Source organism: Poecilia formosa, unplaced genomic scaffold (genome assembly GCF_000485575.1).
Source record: "Poecilia formosa unplaced genomic scaffold, Poecilia_formosa-5.1.2 Scaffold46, whole genome shotgun sequence".
Taxonomy (NCBI): Eukaryota; Metazoa; Chordata; class Actinopteri; order Cyprinodontiformes; family Poeciliidae; genus Poecilia; species Poecilia formosa.
The window spans coordinates 580,354-603,733 of record NW_006799985.1 but is presented as its reverse complement, the minus strand read 5'-3'; the positions used below and the strand labels follow the sequence as shown (position 1 = coordinate 603,733).

Genomic DNA, 23,380 nt, shown 5'->3' with positions numbered 1-23,380 from the left:
CTAGCATAGAAGTTCATTGCTGCCCAACAAATGATTTAAGAGTATTTGTCACAATTTCATTTGGCAAATCCATGATAATCACATCTGTCTAGTGCTTGCAATATAGCAGGACTTAACTGGAGATATTGTGATGTTTTAATATCGTGAGACCATGTATGATGAGATTTTGTTAAATCTCTGATATTGATGGACCTCAATGACTTTATTTCAAATCTCATCTTGAATTTCTTCAAATTGGGACAAGAAGATTTCCAAGAGATCTTAATTAATATTAATTAATTCTTGATTAAACAACTTGGAGGAGGTGATTACTTTTTCACCTTGTGACAGCTTGGTTGGGATGGCTTTGCTCATAATAAGCTCATTTGAAGACTGATTTTGCGTTTTCTCATATTATTGTCGTCTGATATCAACATTAGTTTGATGTGGTGCTGAAAATATAATAAAAAGCAAAGAAAAAATAAATGTGTTGGAGGTCAAATATGTTTTCACACCACTTTGCCCATGTCTTATTTTTGAGTATATGTTTCTCAATACATACAGATATAGCTCTCATCAAACAAACTCGCTGAACTTGGATTGCATTTTGTTTTGTCACAGGCTTCGTTGTGCTCTATTACCTGCTGTATCAGAATGTTTTCATTGTTTCAGACATTTTCTAGTGAATGTGTGTGTTGTGGCTGTGCAATTAATATTTTTTTCCAATTACATTGGGTTCCAACAATTATGTGGGCAATCTAATTGAGATGAAACAATTATTGGAGATGAAACAATTATTGGACTGCGGTCTGTTTCACAGTGATGCACTTCTTTTGTCCTGTGTTATAAATCTAATACAGCAGTGTGCCCTCAGCTCACCCTCAAAGCTTAGACTAACTTAGACTTAAGCCCCTCATGCAAGGTTGGTCAAGTCATCTCAAACAATGATGGTGGTGGTGGGAACCTGGGGGGCAAATACTTTTTTTTTTACGTGTAGATATGTTTTTTCTTTTCTTTATACTAATCCATAACTTTATGAATTATGGAGGAAACACTCTACTGGATTTTATTTAAAGGTAATGGTCAACAGAACTAAATACAAATGCATGGCACACTTTTTATTGGTAAAGAAACACTTTGAGAACCATGTATCATTTTTCTTCACTGTTCCAATTGCACAACTATATATAAAACCTATTAAATCTCAGTAAAATTTCAAGGAATACTTGCACAAGACACTGTAAAAAATACATTATATCCAACTAGGGCTGTAACAATAAATTAGATTAATTGTGATGAATTGATTATTTAAATAATCATCAGCTAAGCAAGTAAGTACAATTGATTAATCATATATATATATATAGCTTCACCCAGTTCAAATTCTATAAAACAAAAAAAAAGATCTCCTTTTAGGTAACTTTTGTTATTCAGCTATAAATCAGTTCAATCCAAAATATAGTAAACAGCTCAACACTGTTTTGATAAGTCGAGTAGAAAAGGATGAGCTTTTCACACATTGATGTCAGAAGTATTATTTTAGCTGCAAATGTATCCTTTGCTACAAATGATTAAGTGCTCATCCTCGCCCCTTGTGTCACTTTCTCTTTCTCCTCAGCCTACCTTCTGCTCTCTCCCCAAACCTGCAACCCCTTGGCTCATCAGCCCAGGTTTTTGTTCAGCATTCAACCTCCCAGTACCTCTTTCTCAGTCACTCCTTGCTGGTTCCTCCTGTCTTATGTCTTTATCTCCCCATTGTTTCCCTGCCGTGTTTTGTTCCTGTATTCCTCGTTTTTGTTCTGTTCTGGCTACCTGTGTCCCCTGTGGTGTTTTGTAAGTTTTTTTTGTCATTTTTTTTTGTCATTAAACATTCTTCAGCTACAAGCTGCCTCTGCCTGTCTGCATTTGGGTCCACTTTAAAACTACACACCATGCCATATAAGAATGTTGTTATTGCAGTTTAGGCAGTACAGTTGCATTTTTTAATGTCTTTCTAATATTGTATAAAACATGTTGAAGAGGGTAAAGAAAAATTTGCAGAATGTGCCAATTTTTTTTTTTTTGCAGATTAATCATGAGAATCAAGACAGTTTCTTACTTATATAAAATCATGAGTGGCAGCCCTAGTTGACAAATTTCAAAAAGTATTTCATTTGCACTTTGAGTTACTAAAAGTTTTAGCAGTGTCAATGTTTGCAATCACAACATAGTTTTTCATATACTCAGGTCAAGTAAAATTTCATTCACACAACTCAAAAATGGATCAACGCAAGGATACTGGCCCTAAAATTCCTGAGCTACAAAGACGGGTTCATTCACAAAAATCTTTTGACTTATCAATAACAATCAGCAACAAATAGATGAAAATATACAACTACAACTTGGCTGTAAGAAAAATAAATTGACAGCTGGCTTGGTCAGTTTGCACCCACCAGCCTCTCTTCCACCCAGCCTGAATCGTGTTCAGCTGCAGCCAGGCCCTGATGTGTGTATGGCTGTCACTCTGAACCGCTGGTCCCAGCGGGCCAGCTGTAGCACAAACACACACATACTCACTGCAGGGCTTGTGGGGTTTCCAATGTAGCTACAGCCTTCTGTGTAAGTGCTTGTACGTATGTGTGCGTGTGTGTGTGTGGTTTACAGTGCAGAGTGAAAGCAGCTGTCTCCGTGCCCCCCCCACACCACCTCCACCCTTCTCCCTCTGTAAACACTCAACATCCGCTGTAATCACTGGCGAGCCAGCCGAGGCCCTTAGCCCTTTGCCAAACGCCAAGCTCAGTTTCAGTCCCACAAATCCAACCTTGTTCTACAGGGTGTACATCCAGCTGTGTGTTTTCCAATAGAATATAAACATGGTACATGGCCCTGCAAAAGTATTCATGCCTCTTAAACTTTGTAAAGCTTTTAAAATCACTGATTTTACTGGGATTTTATGTGATGGAATCCATTCATATATTTTCATTCATACCACTTTACAAACAGTCCATTGCAAACAATTGCATCCAGAAGCTGCCTATCTAGTAAACAGAGGGCAAATCTGTGAACGCCTCAGAGGATCATTATACTAAGTTGAAGCGCTAAGCTTGGTTATCTTATAAAACAATGTCTGCACCTACAAACCTACCCAGACATGGTTAATTCAAATGCATACCCCATCTTTAAAATTTGTATTTGTAAAACAAATTGAAAAACCTGAATCATTTCCATTCCATTAAAGCCTTTGGTTGTAACATGGCTACATTTAAAAAACTCAAGCGGTATGAATACTTTATCAATGTACCATACATGTGCTTTATATCTTTGACTTTTTGCAGTGAATTTGAAACGCCATGCCTTTTGTGGTTTCGTCTCTTGTTGGCCTGTAAGCTGCGATCTGTTGTCCTTGTTACTTGAAGAAGGAACTTCACAAATAAAATGTGTCTGTTATCTTTCAAGGAATAGTTTAGATCAGGATTATGGGTAGCAACAATAATAACTATGTCCATATTTGCTTTTTTGGAAAATTCTTTTAGGATCTCTTAGAATTTTAAATATAATAAGTACATGTAGGATGGTTTAGAACTCTCATCTCACCTCTGAGATTTTCTTTTACACCAAACTCTTTCCTATCCAGGTATTTTGTGCAAACCAAGTGTGGGTGGTTTTCTGAATTAATTCCAGTAACTTCCTAAACATTGTGCTTGTTAGCTTGTTGCTGAGTTGTTTGGCCTCTCTTTATCCGTCGCTACTATTGAAACCATTCGGATCATGAGCACATTTTCAGTGAACTGCCCAGGGAACCTGAAGGTGCCTTAAGGAGAATACCTCACTCCAGTGGCTCATCTCTCTCAGCATAGATGCAACAGCATGCATGGCCTGGGTGTTAGTCACAGGGATCAATCAGGGGCCCCCTGCAAGGGCTCAGAGACCTTTATCCACAGGGACAGGGAGGGGGTGTTAGCGGGCGTGAGGGACACAGAAGATCTGAACAGACCCTCATANCACACACACACACACACACACACACACACACACACATATGTACACGCACCACTTTTAAATGGCAGGTTTGGTCGTCCCACCTATGGCATGCCCTGGTTGAGACACAGACTTGATATGGAAACAACATGCATATGTATTCAAGTGACCCCCAGCTCCATGTCCCCAAGCCCAACCTGACCAGTAACTGAGAGGTTGTCCTTTAGCTTCTGTGGAAGCTAACTACATCGCCTCTTTATTAGTTCAAGGGTACAATCTGGAATATTTTGAATTTAATATTTAATTCCCTTCATTTAATGTAAGAGCCGTCATTGCCGTTTTTATTTGATTTCAGCCACAGTGATAGCATTTGTAGCCATGAAACCAGACTGTTAAAATGAGCATTACGTTAATTTATTTATTTATTTTTTTGGAGAAGGTTCAAAATGAAGCAGCACATTTTGTTTGATTTCAGGTGCAGCTGTGGTTGTACCAACATGGTGTTGAGATAAACCAACGCAAAATTGTGTATAATTGTGAAACCAAAGGAAAATGATCTGAAATCCAGCAGGATTTGTTGAGGTCTCCCAGATAAACTGAACAAAAATTTAAAACAGAAGTTATTTTGTCGTTCCTTAACTCCTACATAAATGGCAGATTCATAGAGTACACAAGTAATAGTTGTTTATTTCAATCATTCCTGTTGTAGCACCACCACAGGCGAGAGGGGGAACATGTTTTTCAAAGGGTTTGGTCTTTTGACACAGTTCAGTGTGAAAGCAAACCACACCTGCTAAAAATGCAACAAATGTTACAATTTTTATTCCCAATCAAACAGAGTTTATCAGACTATCAGGTGTGAAAACACCCTTAGGATTATATTTGTTAGATATTTTCAATGTGTGCAGAGCTGCATGGGTATTGCAGACTTTTACCAGCTTTTGTTTGGCATTAATTCAGTAGTCCTTTCCATGTTCATCTTTTCTGAAGTTGTTGAACTGGCTGCCTCTCATTTGACCTTGGAAAATGTGGCCCCCAGCATCCTCAGGTATTCTATCCAGCACAGATCCATACATGTTGTGTAGATTATCTCTCTAGGTTTAATTAGAATGTTGGAAAAAAAAAAAACAAGAGAGGGAAGAGAGAGAAGGTACAAGTGTGTGGTGTTTTGGGAACTACTCTAATTGTCTTTGTCAACCTCCCGCCGTGGTGTCAGGTTTCATATCGGCTCTCTGCGGCAGTACCGAGAAGCAGTAGGGCCTCGGCAGGATGGAGCTGGCTGATGGTTTGTGCCCACTCTCCAAGATGCCTGAATTCACTCTTGGACCCTGTAAACCTGCATACACAACATCACAGCAGCACAAGCGCACACACCAACCTACAGCAGCGGCACAGACGTAAACGACCACTGAGTTGAGCCAGTGAGTGGCGGGAGGCCACCCTGTGTGTGTTCTGTAGGTCTTTGTTCTCTCTGTCAAAGACACTCAGGAAATCTGCTGCTAGCTTTGGGCCAGTCCTGTAAACACAACATGTCACTGCTCTGCTAATTCAGGCCAGAATCACAATCCTTACTTGCCAAGTCTAGTGATCGCAGGGGGATTTTTCATGGTGTCAAATCACAAGGAAAATATACAGACAGGAAATGTTTCTGACGTCCCAACCTGCAAGTAAAACGACCACGGCACGAATTCCGTATGTTTGTTTTTTCCTGTCTCTGCTAAAATGAAATACCATCTAAACATTGCAAACATTACAACTGGAATGATCAGCGCATAAAGAAAATGCATAAGGAGGTGTTGCAGAGCAGTGTGTAAATAGAGCGTGTTGACTGTTGTTTATTGCCAATCCTCAGGAGCATCCTTACCCTGCAAACTCCTCCCGAACACTCTTCATCTCCCTGCCTTTCTAAGTGTTGACACTAATAGACCCTGGAATGAGAAGCCTGTGCCATTATGACCAAAGTATATCCTTGTTTAAAAAAAAAGGAAAGAAAAACTAATGCATAATTTCTCCCAGGCAAATAATATTCATGAGAAAAAAACGGATCCCTGAGATATTTTTTTCAAGGAGTAAATGTTAATAATGTTGTGACATGAATACTGATGGGGAAAGAGGATTTTAATGTTGAATATATGGTTTTTCACGCGTCAATACAGCCTCTAACAACTATTAGTAATGTGAAGATATGGCATTGTTATGCCGTTCTTACCAGAGAGAGAAGTTACTTTACTGCTCTGTGTGTATTTGGTTGGGTAAAACATCTGCTGTCTCCCATAAATAGAGAATTCTCTACCTTATTTTGGTTTTCACAAGTTCTAAACATCCACAAGTTTCTCAAGGAGATGCATTTTGATTCCAACTTTACAACACTTCATGGCTTATATCAACCTTGTTGTAGCTTTGTTTGATGGTGTGTTTCTTGCCACTCTTTCATGTCTGTAAAATAAATGACTAATATTTGTCACTTACTTCTGAAGTACCTGAATTTATCCAACTTATCTAGCTCCCTGGCCTACCTTGTGTGTTTCTTGGTCCTTTAACAAACCTCTGAGGCTTTCACAGCTAGATTTATACTGATATTTAATTACACATTGGGAGACTGTCTGCTAACATGGGGTTTTATTTAGGGGAATAATAGTAAAATGGGCTGAATATAATAGGCATGCCAAAGTGTGCTAATCGTTGTTGGTAAAATAAAACAAAACAAAGCAAACAAACATTCATAACTTTTATTCCCCAATTACACTCTACTTTTTGTTTGTCTTAAATCCCAGTAAATGAAATACACTGAAGTCTGAGGTAGTAGTGGGACAAAAAAGTCTAAATTGTATAAATGCTTTTGCAGAGCACTTTGCATTTTTCTGAAGCATTTTTGTAACTCATACCTTTTGTTTTAAGTTGGTCAGATCAGAGCATGTAAATGTTGGTTATTTGAAATCCAATTTTCAAAATTGGAAAGGCAAGAGAACATCCCATTCAAGTAAGAAAGACGTGTTGAGCTTCCTTGGTCAGAATATATCTTCACATGAATAAGCTACTCACCTGTACATATTTTGCAGTCAAAGTAATTATTTAAGGGTCGCAAACACTGGAGCTGTGACAAACGGCGCTGGATGACGACCCTTGTTTTTTTTGCCACCACATGGTTGGAGGTGGGGGGCAAAAAAAAATCCCTAATCCTCACTGTTAAAGAACAACATCAAAGGAGGACATCCTGGAGTCACCAAAGCCCCATAACAGAATGATTTTTAAGGGTTTTGTATACATTGTTGGGGGTGTCCGTATCAGAGGAGGGCGCTGTATTACCAGCTTAAATCCTGTAATTCTCTTAGTATTTAGCCTATTTCAGTGTCTTTTTGGTTTTGATTTGATGTTTTTACGTATACATCTGTAAATAACAAACGCCTAAAGTTAGTTTTAATCTCAAATTTTTCCAGAGACGATGATGACATCAATGATGTGGCCTCCATGGCCGGGGTGAATCTGAATGAGGAGAGCGCCAGAATACTTGCAACCAATTCTGAGCTGGTGGGAACGCAGATCCGGTCGTGTAAAGACGAGGCCTTTCTCCATCCGGGTTTGCTACATCGACGAATCCTGGAAACTGGTGAGATCTGTTCACATCATCCATCATGCAACACAAGACTGAAGTGGTCAAATTTTGATCTGCAGTTTTAGTGAATCATTTGACCTGGAAATAAAGCCAATTTTATGAACTTTATAAAATAAGAAGATAAGAAGACCTAAGAATAACACCGAAAAGTCAGAATTGGATCTCATAACATGAATTTGCACAGTTGGCATTCATATCTTTGAAATAAATAACAGGAGTCTCCTGATGTAAATTCTAGACAAATTAAATGTTTATTTAAGCTCCGAAATTTTCTAAATGCTTCAAACATTTCCAAATCCAGAAAGTTTGTAATAAAAGTTGGATACTGCAAAGGGGATCAAACTGAGGAAATTGGCTGAAACACATTCAAGCCTTCCTGTTGCCAACAGTCTCACTCTCTTTTTCTGCAGCCTAAATAAACTGTAGATATATAATTTAAACATTTCATTTTGAGTACCTCTGTGATGCTGAAAATAGCTAATTGTGTTTTTTCTTCCCTTAGTATGAGGATCCACTTTGAACAGTGTTTAAGGAAAAGATGCTGGTAGCTGCTAGCATAGTATGTTCACTGAATGGAAAAAAAAAGATTTGAAAAGGACGTGACTGTCAAATCACTGATAAGGGTTGGTCAAGATGGGATTCATCCAGGTTGATTTATCGGAGCAACTCCAAATTCTCATAAATCAAAGGTTTCTGTTGGTTTTCCTAACATCCTGATAAATATTCAAAACCTCTGTCTTTAGCCATTTTTTTTCATGAGACAGATTGTATTTAGAGTGTCATGACTAAAGACAGTGATGATTTTGACTCCCGTAGCTCATGCTGAATATTCTCTTGTTTGTACTTGGTTTGAATTTGCTGCACCTAACAATTCTTTCACCTCCTTTAATCAATTCTTCAGTGGCTGACTGAACTTACTGGACCTCGGGCACAGACATAAATACTTCATGGGTTTGTCTTTTGAAGAGTGACTCTCATACTGTCCCCCTGACTAAAAAAAGGTTGCTTTTAAAGGAATGAAACATGGCGGTGATGTTTTGATTCTGTCTGTTTTTAGTGCAGTTTAACTCCGATGGTACACAGTGTTTCAGTTGTTAAAGCTTAGTGATGTTTCTGTGTTGGAAAAAGCAGGACTTTATTGTCTCTAATGACTCCACAGTCATAGCGGAGCCAAACTTAACACCAAGCTTTCCAAGACTTTACTGAACAGAAGAGCTTAATTCACCCAGGTCCTTCTGGCAGATTGGTGGTGCTCACGGGCAATAGTAAGAGTTTTGGTGTTTTCTGAGTTTAACTGTAGGTAACTGTGACATAGCTAGATAGTCATCTCATCACAAAAGACAGTTTATTGTGTACACTGGACTAAAATAACCAATGAAACAAAATATCAACATAAAGGTGATATATTCCTATCATCTTTATGTTGATGATATTCAGTTGTATTTATTAAGGTCTTTTAAACTGTCCTACAGGAAAAATAGATTAGATGAATAGAATCGATTCCAAACCTGAACCTACAGCTACCCAGATTTCTGGCTAATGAATTCAGACATATACATCAATTGTTTCATAGTTCTGAGGCAAAAAGTATTTCCAACCGAGATATATATTTAGGGGATAATCAGAAGTCAGCCCTCTTCACCTGTTTGCTTCCTTACCCAGATGATCTTTGCTGCATTATTTTTCTATGCTTCACCTCCATTGAATATATTCCTGGTAATAGCACTCAATCAGTTTCCTGTTTATAGTGTTACACCGTGATGGGTGTCAAGAAGGTTTGGTAACGTACAGTGTCATCATCTATGATGGCTTACAGCTTGAGGGTTGTACCAAATTCTTTGTGTCAGAAAAAGGACAGTATGAAAGAAAATTTGCGCTTTTTAAAATAAAATGTTGGAAAAGATGATTTACGCTACCGGTTTAGGCATAATACTTTCAATACTTCTAACTCTAAAACATATTAAGCCGTTAAATATTCTTAGAATGCACACTAAAATGTATAAAAAGTTATATAGGGTGTTCCTACTCCAAATGAAACTTTGCCTAGCATATTTCTCCTGAGCAACGGATCAAAAAACACACAACGTAATTCCACAAGACGGGGAGCCTGGCGCCCTCATCTTGTTTCATCTCAATTAAAGTATCTTTAGTGTAGCATGGGGGCCTGCAGGTCATGTTTCGTTACGTGTAACTCTTGGCATGGTTGTTATCCCGTCACCTTGGGGTAGAGGGGTTGTTTTAAAATATAAATCTTTCCTCGGGGTAGCACACAGCATGGTACGGGGCAGGAGGCTAGGGTGCCCCCTGCTGGGGAAGTGGCACTTATGCAGCTTTGTTGTGTCAGTGATTGGTCTCTGTGCGCTCACAGCTGACAGCAGTCCAAGGGAGGCTCCCCCAGCCTGCCAGCTCTACTCAATCAGAGAAGAGCCGCTGCTCCACTCTATTGTACAACCCTGGTTTATCATATTACCATCCTACTAAAACTTCATTATGATTCTTTCCTTACTCCATAAAAAAACATTTTTCAGCATAAATATCCGGATTCCATATTTTTTTAATTTGGCAGAGGTGAAGTATTCAGTCTTGCATCCATGTCCATAACATTTGTAGTGTGTTTTTCCGTTTGCTCTCCGCTCTTTCATTTATCCCTAGCAAACAAACGCTTATGCTAGTCGTCTTTTATCAAACTTCTCTCTACCTCCCCTCATTGCTCTCCAGGCTTGTCCAGCCACATGGGGAGGAGGGACCCAGATCACAGCTGGGGTTCTCTAGAAAAAACTTCTCAAAGTAACGATAGTCCTCTTCTGCCTTACAGGTCTCTGAGTACACGTAGGGGTGCTTGAAAAATGTTTTCTGAAAATATGGTGTAAACAAGTTCTTCTACTACATGAGAAGTCAAATACATTAATTTGATGACTTGTTTCTCTAAAAGAGTGTTGGTACATGCCCTTTAGAGCATGTAGTTCTGTAGGAAGTGATTTTTAACTCACTTTCAGATCCACAACATATAAATTCAAGTTTGTTTTCAATATTAAAGTAGAACATTAAGCTTTTTATATCTCTTAAAGCTTTTTATGTTTTCTCTCATTACAGTCACAAAGCTTAATGTACTTTATTGAGGTTTAATGTGATGGAGCAGCAAACAGTCAATAGAATGACCCTTTATTATAGTTAGTGTCTCGCAGTGCACTAACTAACCGCAGGTTAGGTTGCACTAACCCGCGGAGCATGACATTGCATTAACTTTAGGAAAAATATTAGCCACTGCCACCCACTAGCGCACTGCCTTGCGGAGCAAGCACTAGCTTTAGCCTTTTCCCTATAATAATCATTTTAGCTATTTTTTTTATTGATTAACTATGTTTAGCACACTGAATGGAGCAAGTCAAAGTAAGACAACATGCAAGTGATACCCCACATGACAATGACAGCATTTAGGCTTACATAAGCATTTTGGCTAAAACACTTTTAATTTTAGCATACTGAATGGACTAAGTGCATGTTAGTCAACATGGTTATAATTCTCCACGTACTGTTGAGTACAGGTTACCTAATCTTAGCATTGTTTCTAATTTTTAGCATCAGAACACCTGATTTGGGTTCAACTGACGGGCACACTTTGGCAGACCCTGTTAATAATTTTTTTTGAACAATAACAGTATTTGTTGTTAATCTGTTGCTAAGAGATGAGCACATTTTCTGGTAACAAAGTGCCACAAAGTATAAATAAGATATTTACTTTTGTGTTGAATGTTTGTTTTATAATAAATTTACCACCAATGGAAAAAAAAAAAAACATTTTCACTTTTCTGCAAAATTCAACAACTGCACTATTCTTGTTAAGTAGTATAAGATAAGTAGTATTTCAAAAATCAGAAGAAATCTTATGTTTTTTGAGCAATAACAACATTTTGTTGTAAATCTGTTGCTAAGCGATGAACATGTTTTCTGGTAACTAAGTGCCACAAAGTAAACATCAGATTTTTACTTTTGCAAAATTTACCAACTCTAAATTTCTTGTGTCTAAACAGGTAAGCAGTATTTCAAAAGAGCTTATGTTTTATAAACAATAATATTACTTGTCATTAATTTGGTGTTAAGAGATAAATTTTTTTGTTAACGATCTGTCACGAAGTATAAATCAGATTTTTACTTTTGTGTTGAATATCTGTTTTATAATACATTCACCATCAATGACATAAAAAAAAACATTTCCACTTTACTGCAAAATTCACCAACTGCACAATTCATATTAAGTAGTATAAAGCCGTTTTCCCACTGCAAGGAACGGAACGGCACGGCACGGGTGCAAAGTAGGGCCGACCTTGCAGTGCGAAAACGGCTTAAGATAAGTTGTATTTCACAAGAGCAGAAGAAATCTTATGTCTTTTTAACAATAACAATATTTGTTGTTAATCTGTTGCTAAGAGATGAGTGTGTTTTCTAGTAAGTGCAATGAAGTAAACATCTGACTTTTCGAATCAGAAGGCAGTTTCTTAACATTAGCCCCTCGCTAGTGTGCCAAACATGTGTAACATTGAACATTAGTCATGTTTAGCACACTGATTGGAGGAAGTCAATGTAAGACAACATGCTAGTGATACCTCACATGGCACTGGCAGCGTTTAGGCTAACAGTATTTTGGCTTATTTTAGCTTATATACTCATTTTAACATACTGAATAGAGTAAGTCCATGTTACTCAACGTACTTGTCAATCTCCACATGCTATTAAGTAAATTGTAGCTTACTTTAGCATTGATGCAAATTTTTAGCGTCAGAAAACTGGGTTCCCACCGACGGGCACACTGTGGCAGGCCCCGTTTAATTTTCTGTAGAAATTTTCTAGTTATCAAACTAACATGCACATTGTGCAGCAAAGCCTTGTGCCCCATCTATTATTGATTAATTATGTTTTGTTAATGTATGACTCCAGTTTTAACATTTGTGATCGGTAGGTTAGAAATTGGAGTTGCCCAAGAAAACTGCAATCCTGTATTTCTAATTACTTTGGTGCATAATATTTCCAACATCTTTCCAGTTCCTCTAGTTGGAGTAAAACCCAAAGCACTAAGGCTTTGTTGATCATTAGTCTGTTCTATTTCTAGATGAAGTGTTATAATTAGTGTGAGCTCCAGAAACTGTTTTTGCTCACATAATTTTCCTCTCATTCTGTAGCTGAATCTCCTAAACCTTTTCTGAAATATTAATGTCCCAGAAAGATTGTACTTTTAGGGAGTGGAAGCCTGTTAGCAGTTTTCCTGTGACCTCATGGTATTGCCGCATGCGTTGCCACTGCAATTATAATAGCAAGAGGGCTTCCTCCATCTGTTCAAAGCTTGAGCAGTTGAAGAGTGTATGTATTGTTCGGCTGACTTAAATAATTGGTGTGGTTTACTTAAAAGGGTGCCAGAGAGAAAATTATGTTAATGGAATAATTTAAAAGGAGGTTGGAAACAGATACTAACCCTACCAAAGTCTGTCCTCCTCTCTTTTGTTATGTCTTCAGATGAATTTTGCTCCAAGGAAACTAAATTATCCTTCTGCAGAAAGATGTCGGTTCCACACTGGAAGAAGCTCAGTTAGTAAAACCACTCTGGAATTCACACTAAGACTGCGAAAGAAATTTACTTTTCCATGTGATGAGTCCTCTATCTGCAAGTTAATTGCCCTCAATAATCTGTACAGTTCTCCTCGTGTGTGGATGCTACGCAATAGATATGGACGTGTTTATGTTGTGGGTCTTTTGTGTTTGTTTGAAGTGTTATATACCATATTTAAATGTCCTTCACAGCTAAGAAGTTTGGAGTGACAGAGGTTCCCATGGAAGCCGTGACATTCATCTCACACGCTGCACAGTCTCGACTCCGAACTGTGTTAGAAAAGGTTTCTATCATCGCACAGCATCGAATCGACTCCTGTAAGGTAAATGTCTCGACAAAGTTTAGTTGCAGCTTTAACTATACAGTCACAAAACCCAGTGTGTCTTATTGGAATTTTATCTGACATTACATAAAAGTGCATAATTGTGAAGTAGGAGGGAAAATAATATGCTTCTTTTGCTGTTTCTTTAAAAAAAAATACAAATAAATCTGAAAAGTGTGGCGTGCATTTGTAGTCAGCTCCTTTTATTATTATATTCCTTCATAAATTTCAGTGCAACCAACTTACTTCTCTATAAACCTTATAAGCAACTAGTGTTTTTCTTTTTTATTAAAGAAGCAATTCGGTATGCCCTCGATTACTCTGGAGGAGCTGCAGAGAGCCAAAGCTCACTTGGGAGAAAGTATTAACTTGACAGGTATTAGTTGTGCACTAAAATGAGCGTGCTGAGAATTGAGCCATTTTTGAAAGAAAACCATAGTAAGTCCTATTTACAATTTGCCAAAGTGAAATCAAATATATTTTTAAAGCACATTTAAAAACAGTTGTTGCATCAGAACAAGTAAAGCAGACATAAAACCGCAGTGGATTAAAATGAAAAAGTCCTCAGAACAATTTAATCATAAACAATGAAGTGGTGATAATTTCTTCTATACAGTGTGTGAGAAACAGTAGATATTGTTGAGGATGGTGAGGGAGGCATTGCAGTTAATGAAGCTGTAAAGTTAACCTAAGTTAATGTTCCTCATTCCTGGAGGTATTAAGTTTGAATAATAATCATTTTAAATTTAATTTATCTATGCTTGCAGGTGCAGTATCCATCTTTTCCTCAAAACTTCAGAAAAAAGTTTTAATTCTGATTTTTTTTTTTCCTCAAAATTCAAACTTTTTTACTCAGAATTCTGGCTTTTTCTTTGCAAAAAAAAATAAAAAAAAATAATTCTGAGATTAAAGTCAGTTCTTATTTTTCAATCTCCCTCTTTCATATGATAAGTATGGAAGTCATGTTTGATTTTTCTTTTGCTTTCCAATTATGTCCTACTTTGTTTTGGTCTGTTACATAAAATTCAAGGTTTTAATTTGTTTGGTTGCAACAAAATGTGAAAAAGTCCAACGGCGCAAAGTGTTTGCAGCTTCTGACCCACATTAGCAGAAGAAAATATTCAGAATAAATTCCGGTTTGGTTTTACATACAACCGAGAAAGAAACTTCACTGAGTTTTTGCAGCATTTTCCTTTGCTATAAATGGCCATATCCACACATCACAAAAATAATTTGAGTTTATAACTAATGCAATCATAAAATTTAGCAAGAGCATCTTAAATGCCCTCAAGTTGTTACCAAGAGAGAGCTGTAAGTTTTTACTCAGTCACTGAAAACCTAAGAAAAGTGCTCGCCTACGAACACCTGCATGCTTTTCTCATTAGGGGTGACTGTGCCCCTCACATCTGATGAATGTAGCCATATAACAACATTTAATTGGTCTGCATTAAAGCAAAATCCATCTCCACAGCAAGGTAATGTCTTTGCATTGTGAGAAGAACTGGGGGAAAAACTTTGAAAACATGTTTTTCTTGATGCCGAGGCAGCGGGAGGGAAAGCATTGGCACAGTTGTCCCCTTCTTGTTTTTGCGCCGCTCCTCTCCATTCGTTCTTCTTCTTTTTTGTGGTTTTCCAAATGAGGTGTGCTCGAGAGACAGGCACGGAGCTCTGTGAAGCCACTCTGTTGACATCAGCGAAAAAAAAGAAAGAGAGAGAGAGCGACGGAGAAAGACCAAAAGACAAAGCGGCCTCTTAAAGAGCAGCCGGGCTTCAGCAGGAGCTACAGCAAGAGTGCAGGCTCAGCTCTGCAACAAAGAGCAGCGAGGCTGGATGAGAGAGGCAGAAGAGTGGGGTGGAGGTGGGGGGCGCTGGTGAAAAGCCCCCTCTGATGTGTCTTTGTGTTCTGTGCCACTCAGCTCCTCTCATCCCCTTATGGAAACACACACGCACACGCATACACACACACACTCACATATAGGCGGAAGACGAGAGAGTGACATAGAAATAAAGCGCAACACGAGATAAGAGCTGCATCAGAGACGTGCAGTCACACAGGGAGAAATAAGCAATTATCCTATTAACTTTTGATGACCTAAAAAAGTTGTTTTTACGTTTGCCTTCCTATTTGCCACATGGGAGATGAAGCGAAGAGTCTGTAAATAGAAGAAGTTTGTGTGGCAAAGTGTGGGGATGCGTGCAGACCGGTTGGGTTTGAGTTAAGTTATATGTTTGTTGCTGTTGTTAAACTAAATGTGTTCAGAGGTTTTCTCTTCTATTTATGAATTGATACCAAATATTTAATTATACAATATAAATGTGGCTTTTGGCTGTAAAACAGGGTTTCTTCAACTTCATATTCAAAAGTCATGATCTGATCTATAGATGAGCTCAAGCTCTACAACAACCAGTAATGATGAGATTAGTTATGTTAGATTTACTTATAGCTTAGCCCAAAATTAAATCTATAATTGTGTAATATTTTATTTCTAGCTCGAAGTGGCTCTAACTTCACAAGAAAGTTTTGCTGATCAACAATACTTTTCAAGATTTAACAAGTAGCTTCTTTTAGATAAGACTAAAGAAAGTCAAAATAAAACTGAATGCAGATTAAAGAACATTAACACAGATAAAAGTTACAGACACCCAGTCAGTTATAACACAGGAACAAAGTGTTAAAAATGGTCCCAGCTGTCCACAGTGAGTTAACTAAACCCATAAAATTGGTTTTATTTTTACCCACATTGTGTTTTTATTTATTTGAATTCTACTCTTAACAACCAAAAATTTAATTATATAGTTAAATTCAGAATAAAATATATCTATGTATATATATATATATATATATATATATATATATATAGTGATAAAAATATATAGTGATAAAAATAGTGGTAAAAGTTTCATTAGAAAGTTTTTTTTTTTAAATGAAAGCTTCAGAAAGGAGCAATAATTGTATTCTTTGTCACTCATGAATAAACTTTTTTTCCCCACATGGTTGCCGGCTTGAGGGAGATCTCGGCCTCAACTGAACGAGTCAAAGCAGGAAAACACATCAGTAGTTGGAAAACCTCAGATTTATTGGATCAAGTCCAAAAGTTTTGCAATATTTCTCATTCTTACACGTCTAAATCCACAATTCTATCCTCCTTTTCTTCACTGCTGATCTAGACTATTTTTCTCCAGATTTTCTATGTCAATCAATTCAGCCCAATCATACAGAAAGATTCAAAGTTCTTTACATATGTTCCAATTTGATCCAAGCTATTAAACAATGCAGTCATGTTCAGTGTATTTTATAAATTATTAAAAATTTTCCTAAGAAAATCCAGGTGACTGCATCGAGTCAGTGACTTTGCAGAAGTCACATCTAGAATACGACTTGCTTGTCTCATGTCAATGTGCTCATTAGGTGACAATAAAAAATGTAACATCAAAGTGAATATTTTTTTAATGTCGTGTTTGATCAAGCTTTAAGGTTCGTCATTTTGAGTAATTTCTCAAGTTTTTGCATCAGAAGTGGATTTTTCTTTTTTTTTACATGCGCAGTGATACAAGTTATGACAAAACACAGAAAGCCAGTTGGACGATTAAATCTTCATCTTCAAAAGGTGACAGTACTTCAGTAATGCCTACCAAAATATTTCTGTGACATTCGGTTATATTCTGGAGGAGTTTTTCCTCCGATTCAGAGATATTTTTTATCAGCTCCTTTCATCTGTTCTAAAGTTGACTAATAATCCAACCAGAGCCAAAGAAGTAGCTTCTCAATATGTCGCTGTCGTAATGCTGCCGCTGCTGTAATCTCTCCGTCTGCTTGCCAGGACGACGAGTGCTACGAGCAGTCTGCAGACGTTCGGTCGCAGCTCCGCTTCTTCGAGCAGCTGGAGAGGATCGAGAAGCAGAGGAAGGACGAGCAGGAGAGAGAGATCCTTCTGAAAGCCGCTAAAGTAAGTTACCGTCACCTCCATCCCGCTTCGTGCGTATGTGTGACAGCGGACATGTGCATGCATGTGTGTGCATGTTGCTCTCGTGTCGGCTCTGACAGATGAATTAGAGTGTGACTCCCATGGATGAGGTGACCCAGACTGATGGCCCCAGGCCTCCTCTGTCCTGGCGCTTCTTCCCTGGATGCAAGGAGGGAGGGAGGGCTGGGATTCATGTGACATGAAACTCCCATCCAGCACACAAACCGGACTCTTACCAATCCAAACTGCGTTTCTGCACCAGTCAATTAGCCCGAGATCAGACATCAGTCAGCTCTGAATGTTGCTCTGCATTTCGACGCTGAAAAATCTGACTCTTTTTGTCATTTCATTGAATGCATTAAATGTGGATCCCAACATGTTCAACCTGTTCACACATCAGCCAACATCATTTAAAAAAAAAAATCTGTATTCTTTGAGGCATAAATTAGGAAAATCCCGTAATTCTTCCACTTTTTTTTCTTTTGTGGTACACAGAAAGAAGAAACCAGAAGTAATGGCCAGTATCAAAAAACTGATTCATTCATCTCCAATAAAAGCTTTTATCAACAAATGCTCTACTCAGAAAGTCAGCCACATTGCATTTCTAATAAAAAAAAACAAAAAAAACTATAAAACACTCATTAATGATTAGCTAAGGCCAAATGAAAAAGTCATGCCTTCATGCATCGATTACTTACACAACACTAAGTCTTGATTATGAAAAATGTTGTAATAAGATGTCAATTAACAATTATGTTACAGATGTAAGAAATAAGAAATAAGACTACTCAGAAAATGTGAAGCATAAAAATCTGGAAGGTGCTCATAGGAGGTGTGAGGCAATTTGAAAGTCAATGAAAAAAAATTCCACACACTGTCTCCAAGCTAACGTTTTTATTTTTTCTGTAAAGGTCTTCCAGTGCCAGCTGGACCTTTCTGTGGTCAAAAACTGTATTTGACCTGTAGCTTGGAGTCATTGTGCAGGCGTTAGGGGGAAAAAAAAGGATTGGTGAATCAACAGATGCTGCATTTGTATTAGTTTTAAAACTTGAGGATAAGAGTAGAATCTGTGGAACTTTATATTACACTGACATTTTTATTGCTTGTAAGAAATGCTGCACACTTCTCCAACGTTGCATAGGCATCTGGTAATTTATAATTAATGCGAATTTACTTGCAAATCACAACTGTAGTCTTCATTTATGTTTTTATATGACAGAAAGTATAGCTGCATGTGAGTCAGTTAAAATATTATCAAGCCACAAAAGCTAATTGTTAAAGAAGCCAACTGTTCTGAGAGTGCTGTGTCTAAACATATGAAAGTCGAGTGGAAGGAAAAAGTGCAGCAGGAAAGGATGCAAAAGTCACAGCGCTGAGAGGATTGTAAAGAAAAGCCAATTCCAGAGTTTGCTTGAGATCCAGTATGAAGATTCAAAAACCAGTGATGATTTTGGGGATCATGTCATTGTGTAGGCCCACGTGTTTCTTCAGGTTCAAAGTCACCATAACAATCTTGCATGGTGTTGCTGATTTTATTTTCTGCCCATACTATCAAATGTACCAGTAGTTGCTTTAAGTAGCAACACCTACTGATCTGTGACCAATCGTTGCACTTGATTGGTCATCAAATTGATCTGACTTAAACTTGAAAGACAAACTGTGGAGTATCGTAAGGAGGAAGATGAGAGACATAAAATTCAACAATGAGATGAAGGCCAGTATTAAAGTAGCCTGAGCTTTCTTCACACAACAACAGTGCCACAGGCTGACCACCTGCACTAATGCAGTGATTTGTGCAGGAGGAGCCCCAGACATGTTTTTCAGTAGACTGACATTTCTGTAATACATTTTACTTGTCTTCTATACTATTCTTTTTTTAATGTAGTTTTAGTTGCAACTTGAATCATCACAATAAACGTAAATAAGCCCTTGATAAATACTTCTCTATGAATTGAAGTCATTTTCACAGTTTGAATTGCTAAAATCGTTTTCTATAATATCCAGATTTATTGAGAGGCACTTGCAGTCTAATTATGTTTCTTACAGTGTCAGTTTATGGAAATACTTAAAACCAGTCTAAAGCTATAGTCTGTCGTTTATTAGCTGTAATTGAAATGGATTTTAAGGAGTTTGTACAAATTCTCTCTTTTCATTTATGGGGCTCTAGAAACACTAATAAAATTGGAAATAATAACCTTAACATATATTATTAATCATGAATGTATTTGCAGGACAAAATATTATAAGTGGCAATTATGAATGCTTTAAATTCTTTTGTAGTGAAGGTATTATTTTACATTTTTGATTTCAGTATCATTTCACTTATCAATTATTATTTATGATAATAAAGCATTATTATAAAGATAAATCTCTACACAACAATCATACATAATATGAGTTCTGTATGCTTTAAGTAGCTGTGACACATGCCCGGTGTCCTTATTTGTCTCTTGTTGAGAAGCCATTTGTCTCTTTTCAAATTTAGAAAGTTCACCGCAGACCAAAAAAAAACAAAAAAAAAAACAAATGAAAATGCCCTGCAGTGCAACATTAGTGGAAAGGTAGGTTAATTTAATTATTTCTGATGGAACTGGGGTCCCACAGTACAGATTCTCTTAAAAGCACACCTCACTTTCTTAATTGCATTATTATACTCCAGTCCTTCCATGCAGGGTATTGGAAAAATCCCCTTGTTGATGAACTTTGACCAAATTACCTTAAGACCTGCTTCTTATTTTATGTCTTTTGGAAAAACTATAACATTTCTGCTGGCCAGTTGCAAAAAAAACAAAATCCCTGGCATCAACACAAGCTACAACTCCAAATTGTATTGTTTTAAAAAAGAATGGTGTAAAGAAAAAGCTTTTAAATTCCCTATGTCAGCACATGGTTCTGCATTATTAAACACTCCAATCTTCTACTTTTTTGTCTGCTGAATCCTGTTTTGTTAACAGCAATTGCAAATAACTCCTCCAAATGAAACCTGGTCCTTCTTGGAGGAGCTACACTTGAGGCTGTTTGGTTTGCATGAGAGTCGCAGAGGAAAGTTTGACTTCACCCCACAGCTATATCTGTGGCTTTTTGGCTCCTGTTGCCATGGCGTTTTGGTTTAAGGAGAAGTTTGGAAAGCAGATCTTTGCGTAATGATTACACAAGTTGTTCCACATGCAGTTGCTGAGAAAATACCACAGCTTTGCACATGTGTGTTCAGGCTTTCTGTATGTTTGTTGTGCATTATAAAGGGGCAAATATAGCTACTACTGTTTTTTAACTCAGTGGGTAACATGACTGCTAATGGTCCAAAAAAAGGCTTCAGCACCAAACTTACAGTTAAAGGGGCTGAAAAGCTAACCTCATGTTTTTTTCTTAAACAACATATATCAAATACATATATCTTGGAACTCAATTTCTGATGTATAGTTCTCTCTAAAAACATTTCCATTCTTCTTCATTGTTGTTAGGTTCCAGGCTCCGGGAATGCTAGACTGTGACTTGTCTTTTATTTTCTATGGGTTTTCCTGCAGTGTATTATAACGGCACTCTAGTTCTGCAGAGTTCTAAAGATCGTTGCGCAGAAAAGCTAAAATTATCTGACTCCATGTTTTTTTTTTAATTTTATGGTAAATCAAAATATATCAATTAGTTTTGACAACATTCCCAGCATTAGTGTCTGAATTGAAGCCCTAAGCCATGACAAATCAATGGGATTTGCTGCTGATAGTCGTCTCTGCAGTCATTTTTCTATCCTGATAAGAAAAACAATAGATTTCAAACAATGTACCTACTTTGTACTGTGGCGGACTATTTGTGTAGTGTCTTAAAAAGAAACATCCACCCAGAGCTGCATTAAAATGTTTAAATTTCAGGCGTCAAACTCCTGTCCTGCAAAGTTAGATGCATCGTCACACTTTAATCAAATGTGTTCAGAAGGACTGAACACATTCACTGCATGCTGAGGAGTTAAAGCTTGCCATTTGTTTTGGATGCATTGAAAACACTTGAAGGATATGTTGTCTTCAACCCTGGAGGACTGGAGTTTGATACCCTGTAGATAAAAGGATATTCTGTCAAAATGACCTAGTCCAAGTTCAGTCCGAAATTCAACTGACAATCTGTTGCAAGACTTGAAAATTTTTGTTCATAGATGCTTTCCGTCTAATGTGGCCAAGCCTGAGCTATTTTAAGCAGAAGAACTGCCAAACATTTTAGTCTCTGGATGTGCCGTAGGAGACTGTAGTGAATACTTTAAAGTTTTTTATTTTTTTTTACAGAAAAAAAAATTATATATCCATATATCCTCTCCTTCCACTTAACATTTTTATATTAACCAAATTCCCTGAGTTTAATGGGATTATTTTGGTGTTTGTATTTTACATGAGGGTTCTGGTCAATACAGCAGACGACTGTACTGGCCGCAGAAAAGGCAACAGATAAATGAGAAACTGAAAACAAAGAAACTTAACTGGGGTTAAAACACCACCAAATGCATTGCACTATCACCAACTTATGAAAACATAAAAAAAAAAACCCTGCTAGTTTACACCACCATCCGTTAGGTGAAGTGCAGTAAACCTCATCTGCATGTGTAGCAGTATCCAGTCCTCATCTCTTCTCTTCTGTGGTCCCCGCTGCAAGCAGAGAAACCGGGGCAGCTGGCAGAGGAGACGCAGAGTGTGCCAGTGGCACCGCTGGTCTCTGTAAACAGTCCATCTGTACCGACCCCTCCCTCTCCTCCTCCCACCCCGCTCGCCACGTCTCCTGCTTCAGCACCCGCTAATTTGGCTCCCAGAATTAGAAATCCATTGAAATAATCTCTTCCACTGTCGTCTCCCACCGTTCCTCCTTCACAGTAAGCCTTTCCCTCGACTGTGCCGGCCATTTAAAATATGACTCAGGACTTGAGGGCTGCTCCGGCCCACTGGAGGGCAAACACATTAGTCTCAGTTGAGACACCGACCAATACGTGGACTGCCTGATATATGTAAAGTCAATTAGCAGGAAGGCTTAGGAGTTTCTGCTCTCCATCCATGTGATATAATAGATGGTCAGAAGAAAAATAAAGGTGGTAGTAAGGAATGGCTATGGAAAAATCTGGATTTTTGTGAAAATATTCTATTATCTGCCATGTAGAAAGTTACAAGAGAGTAGTAATAGGGCCATACTAAGAGTAAAATAAATAAATAAAATTATAAGAATAAAGTCATCAAATTAAGAGAATAAAATACACATGAATAAAGTTGAAATGACACGAGAATAGGGTCATAATTATACCAGAATAAAGTCCTAATATTAAGAGAATAAAGTCATACTAGAATAAAGCCCTAGTATGAGAATAAAGTCATAATAATGTCAGAATAAAGTTATAAAATTATGACAATAAGGTCATAATATTATGACATTCTTGTAAACTGCAGCTATATTATTTTGACTGTATTCTCGTATGACTTTATTCTCTTTATATTATGACTTAATTCTTGTAATTTTGGCTTTATGCTCAGAGTCTGTTAATATTAAAGTTTAAGTCTTGCCACATGTTTTTTAGTTGGCTTTCTGGACTTTGACTGGGTCATTTTAACACATGAATCTACTTGGATCTAAGGCATGTAATTGCAACTCGGTGTTTAGAATAACCGTCCTGCTTGAAGGTGACCCTCCAACCCAATCTCAAATATTTTCAGGCATTTTTTTTTCTTCTTCAAGAATTACAGTTTATTTGGGGAAATCCTTATTCGAATCAACAATTGTCAGGTTTTCCTAATTGTGCTGAAATGATCATCACCTCAGCATGAAGTCACCACCACTGTGTGTGGCACTAACCTCAGTGTTGGTATATAGCGTTTTGCATGCAGACCAAAATGCTACATTTTGGTTTCTCGTAACCACAGGGCCTTCCTCCTCATGTCTGCTGTTTCCCCTCCACGTCTTGTGACAAACTGCAAACA

At 37.6% G+C, this 23,380-nt stretch overlaps 1 protein-coding gene across 4 annotated transcripts in view; it reads left to right on the top strand.

Moving 5' to 3' along the window:
- LOC103138054 (transcription initiation factor TFIID subunit 4) overlaps positions 1 to 23,380 on the top strand; it is a 114,793-nt gene that overhangs the window by 33,836 nt on the left and 57,577 nt on the right. For 3 of the 4 annotated variants that reach the window (XM_016671555.1, XM_016671554.1, XM_016671553.1), the window contains 3 exons: positions 7,374 to 7,543; positions 13,343 to 13,473; positions 17,295 to 18,587. In XM_016671555.1, the coding sequence (XP_016527041.1) occupies positions 7,374 to 7,543; positions 13,343 to 13,473; positions 17,295 to 17,522 (529 nt within the window). In that variant the 3' untranslated portion in view covers positions 17,523 to 18,587. Of the gene's footprint in view, positions 1 to 7,373; positions 7,544 to 13,342; positions 13,474 to 17,294; positions 18,588 to 23,380 lie in introns of those variants that run through there. The other variant, XM_016671556.1, reaches the window with a different exon arrangement.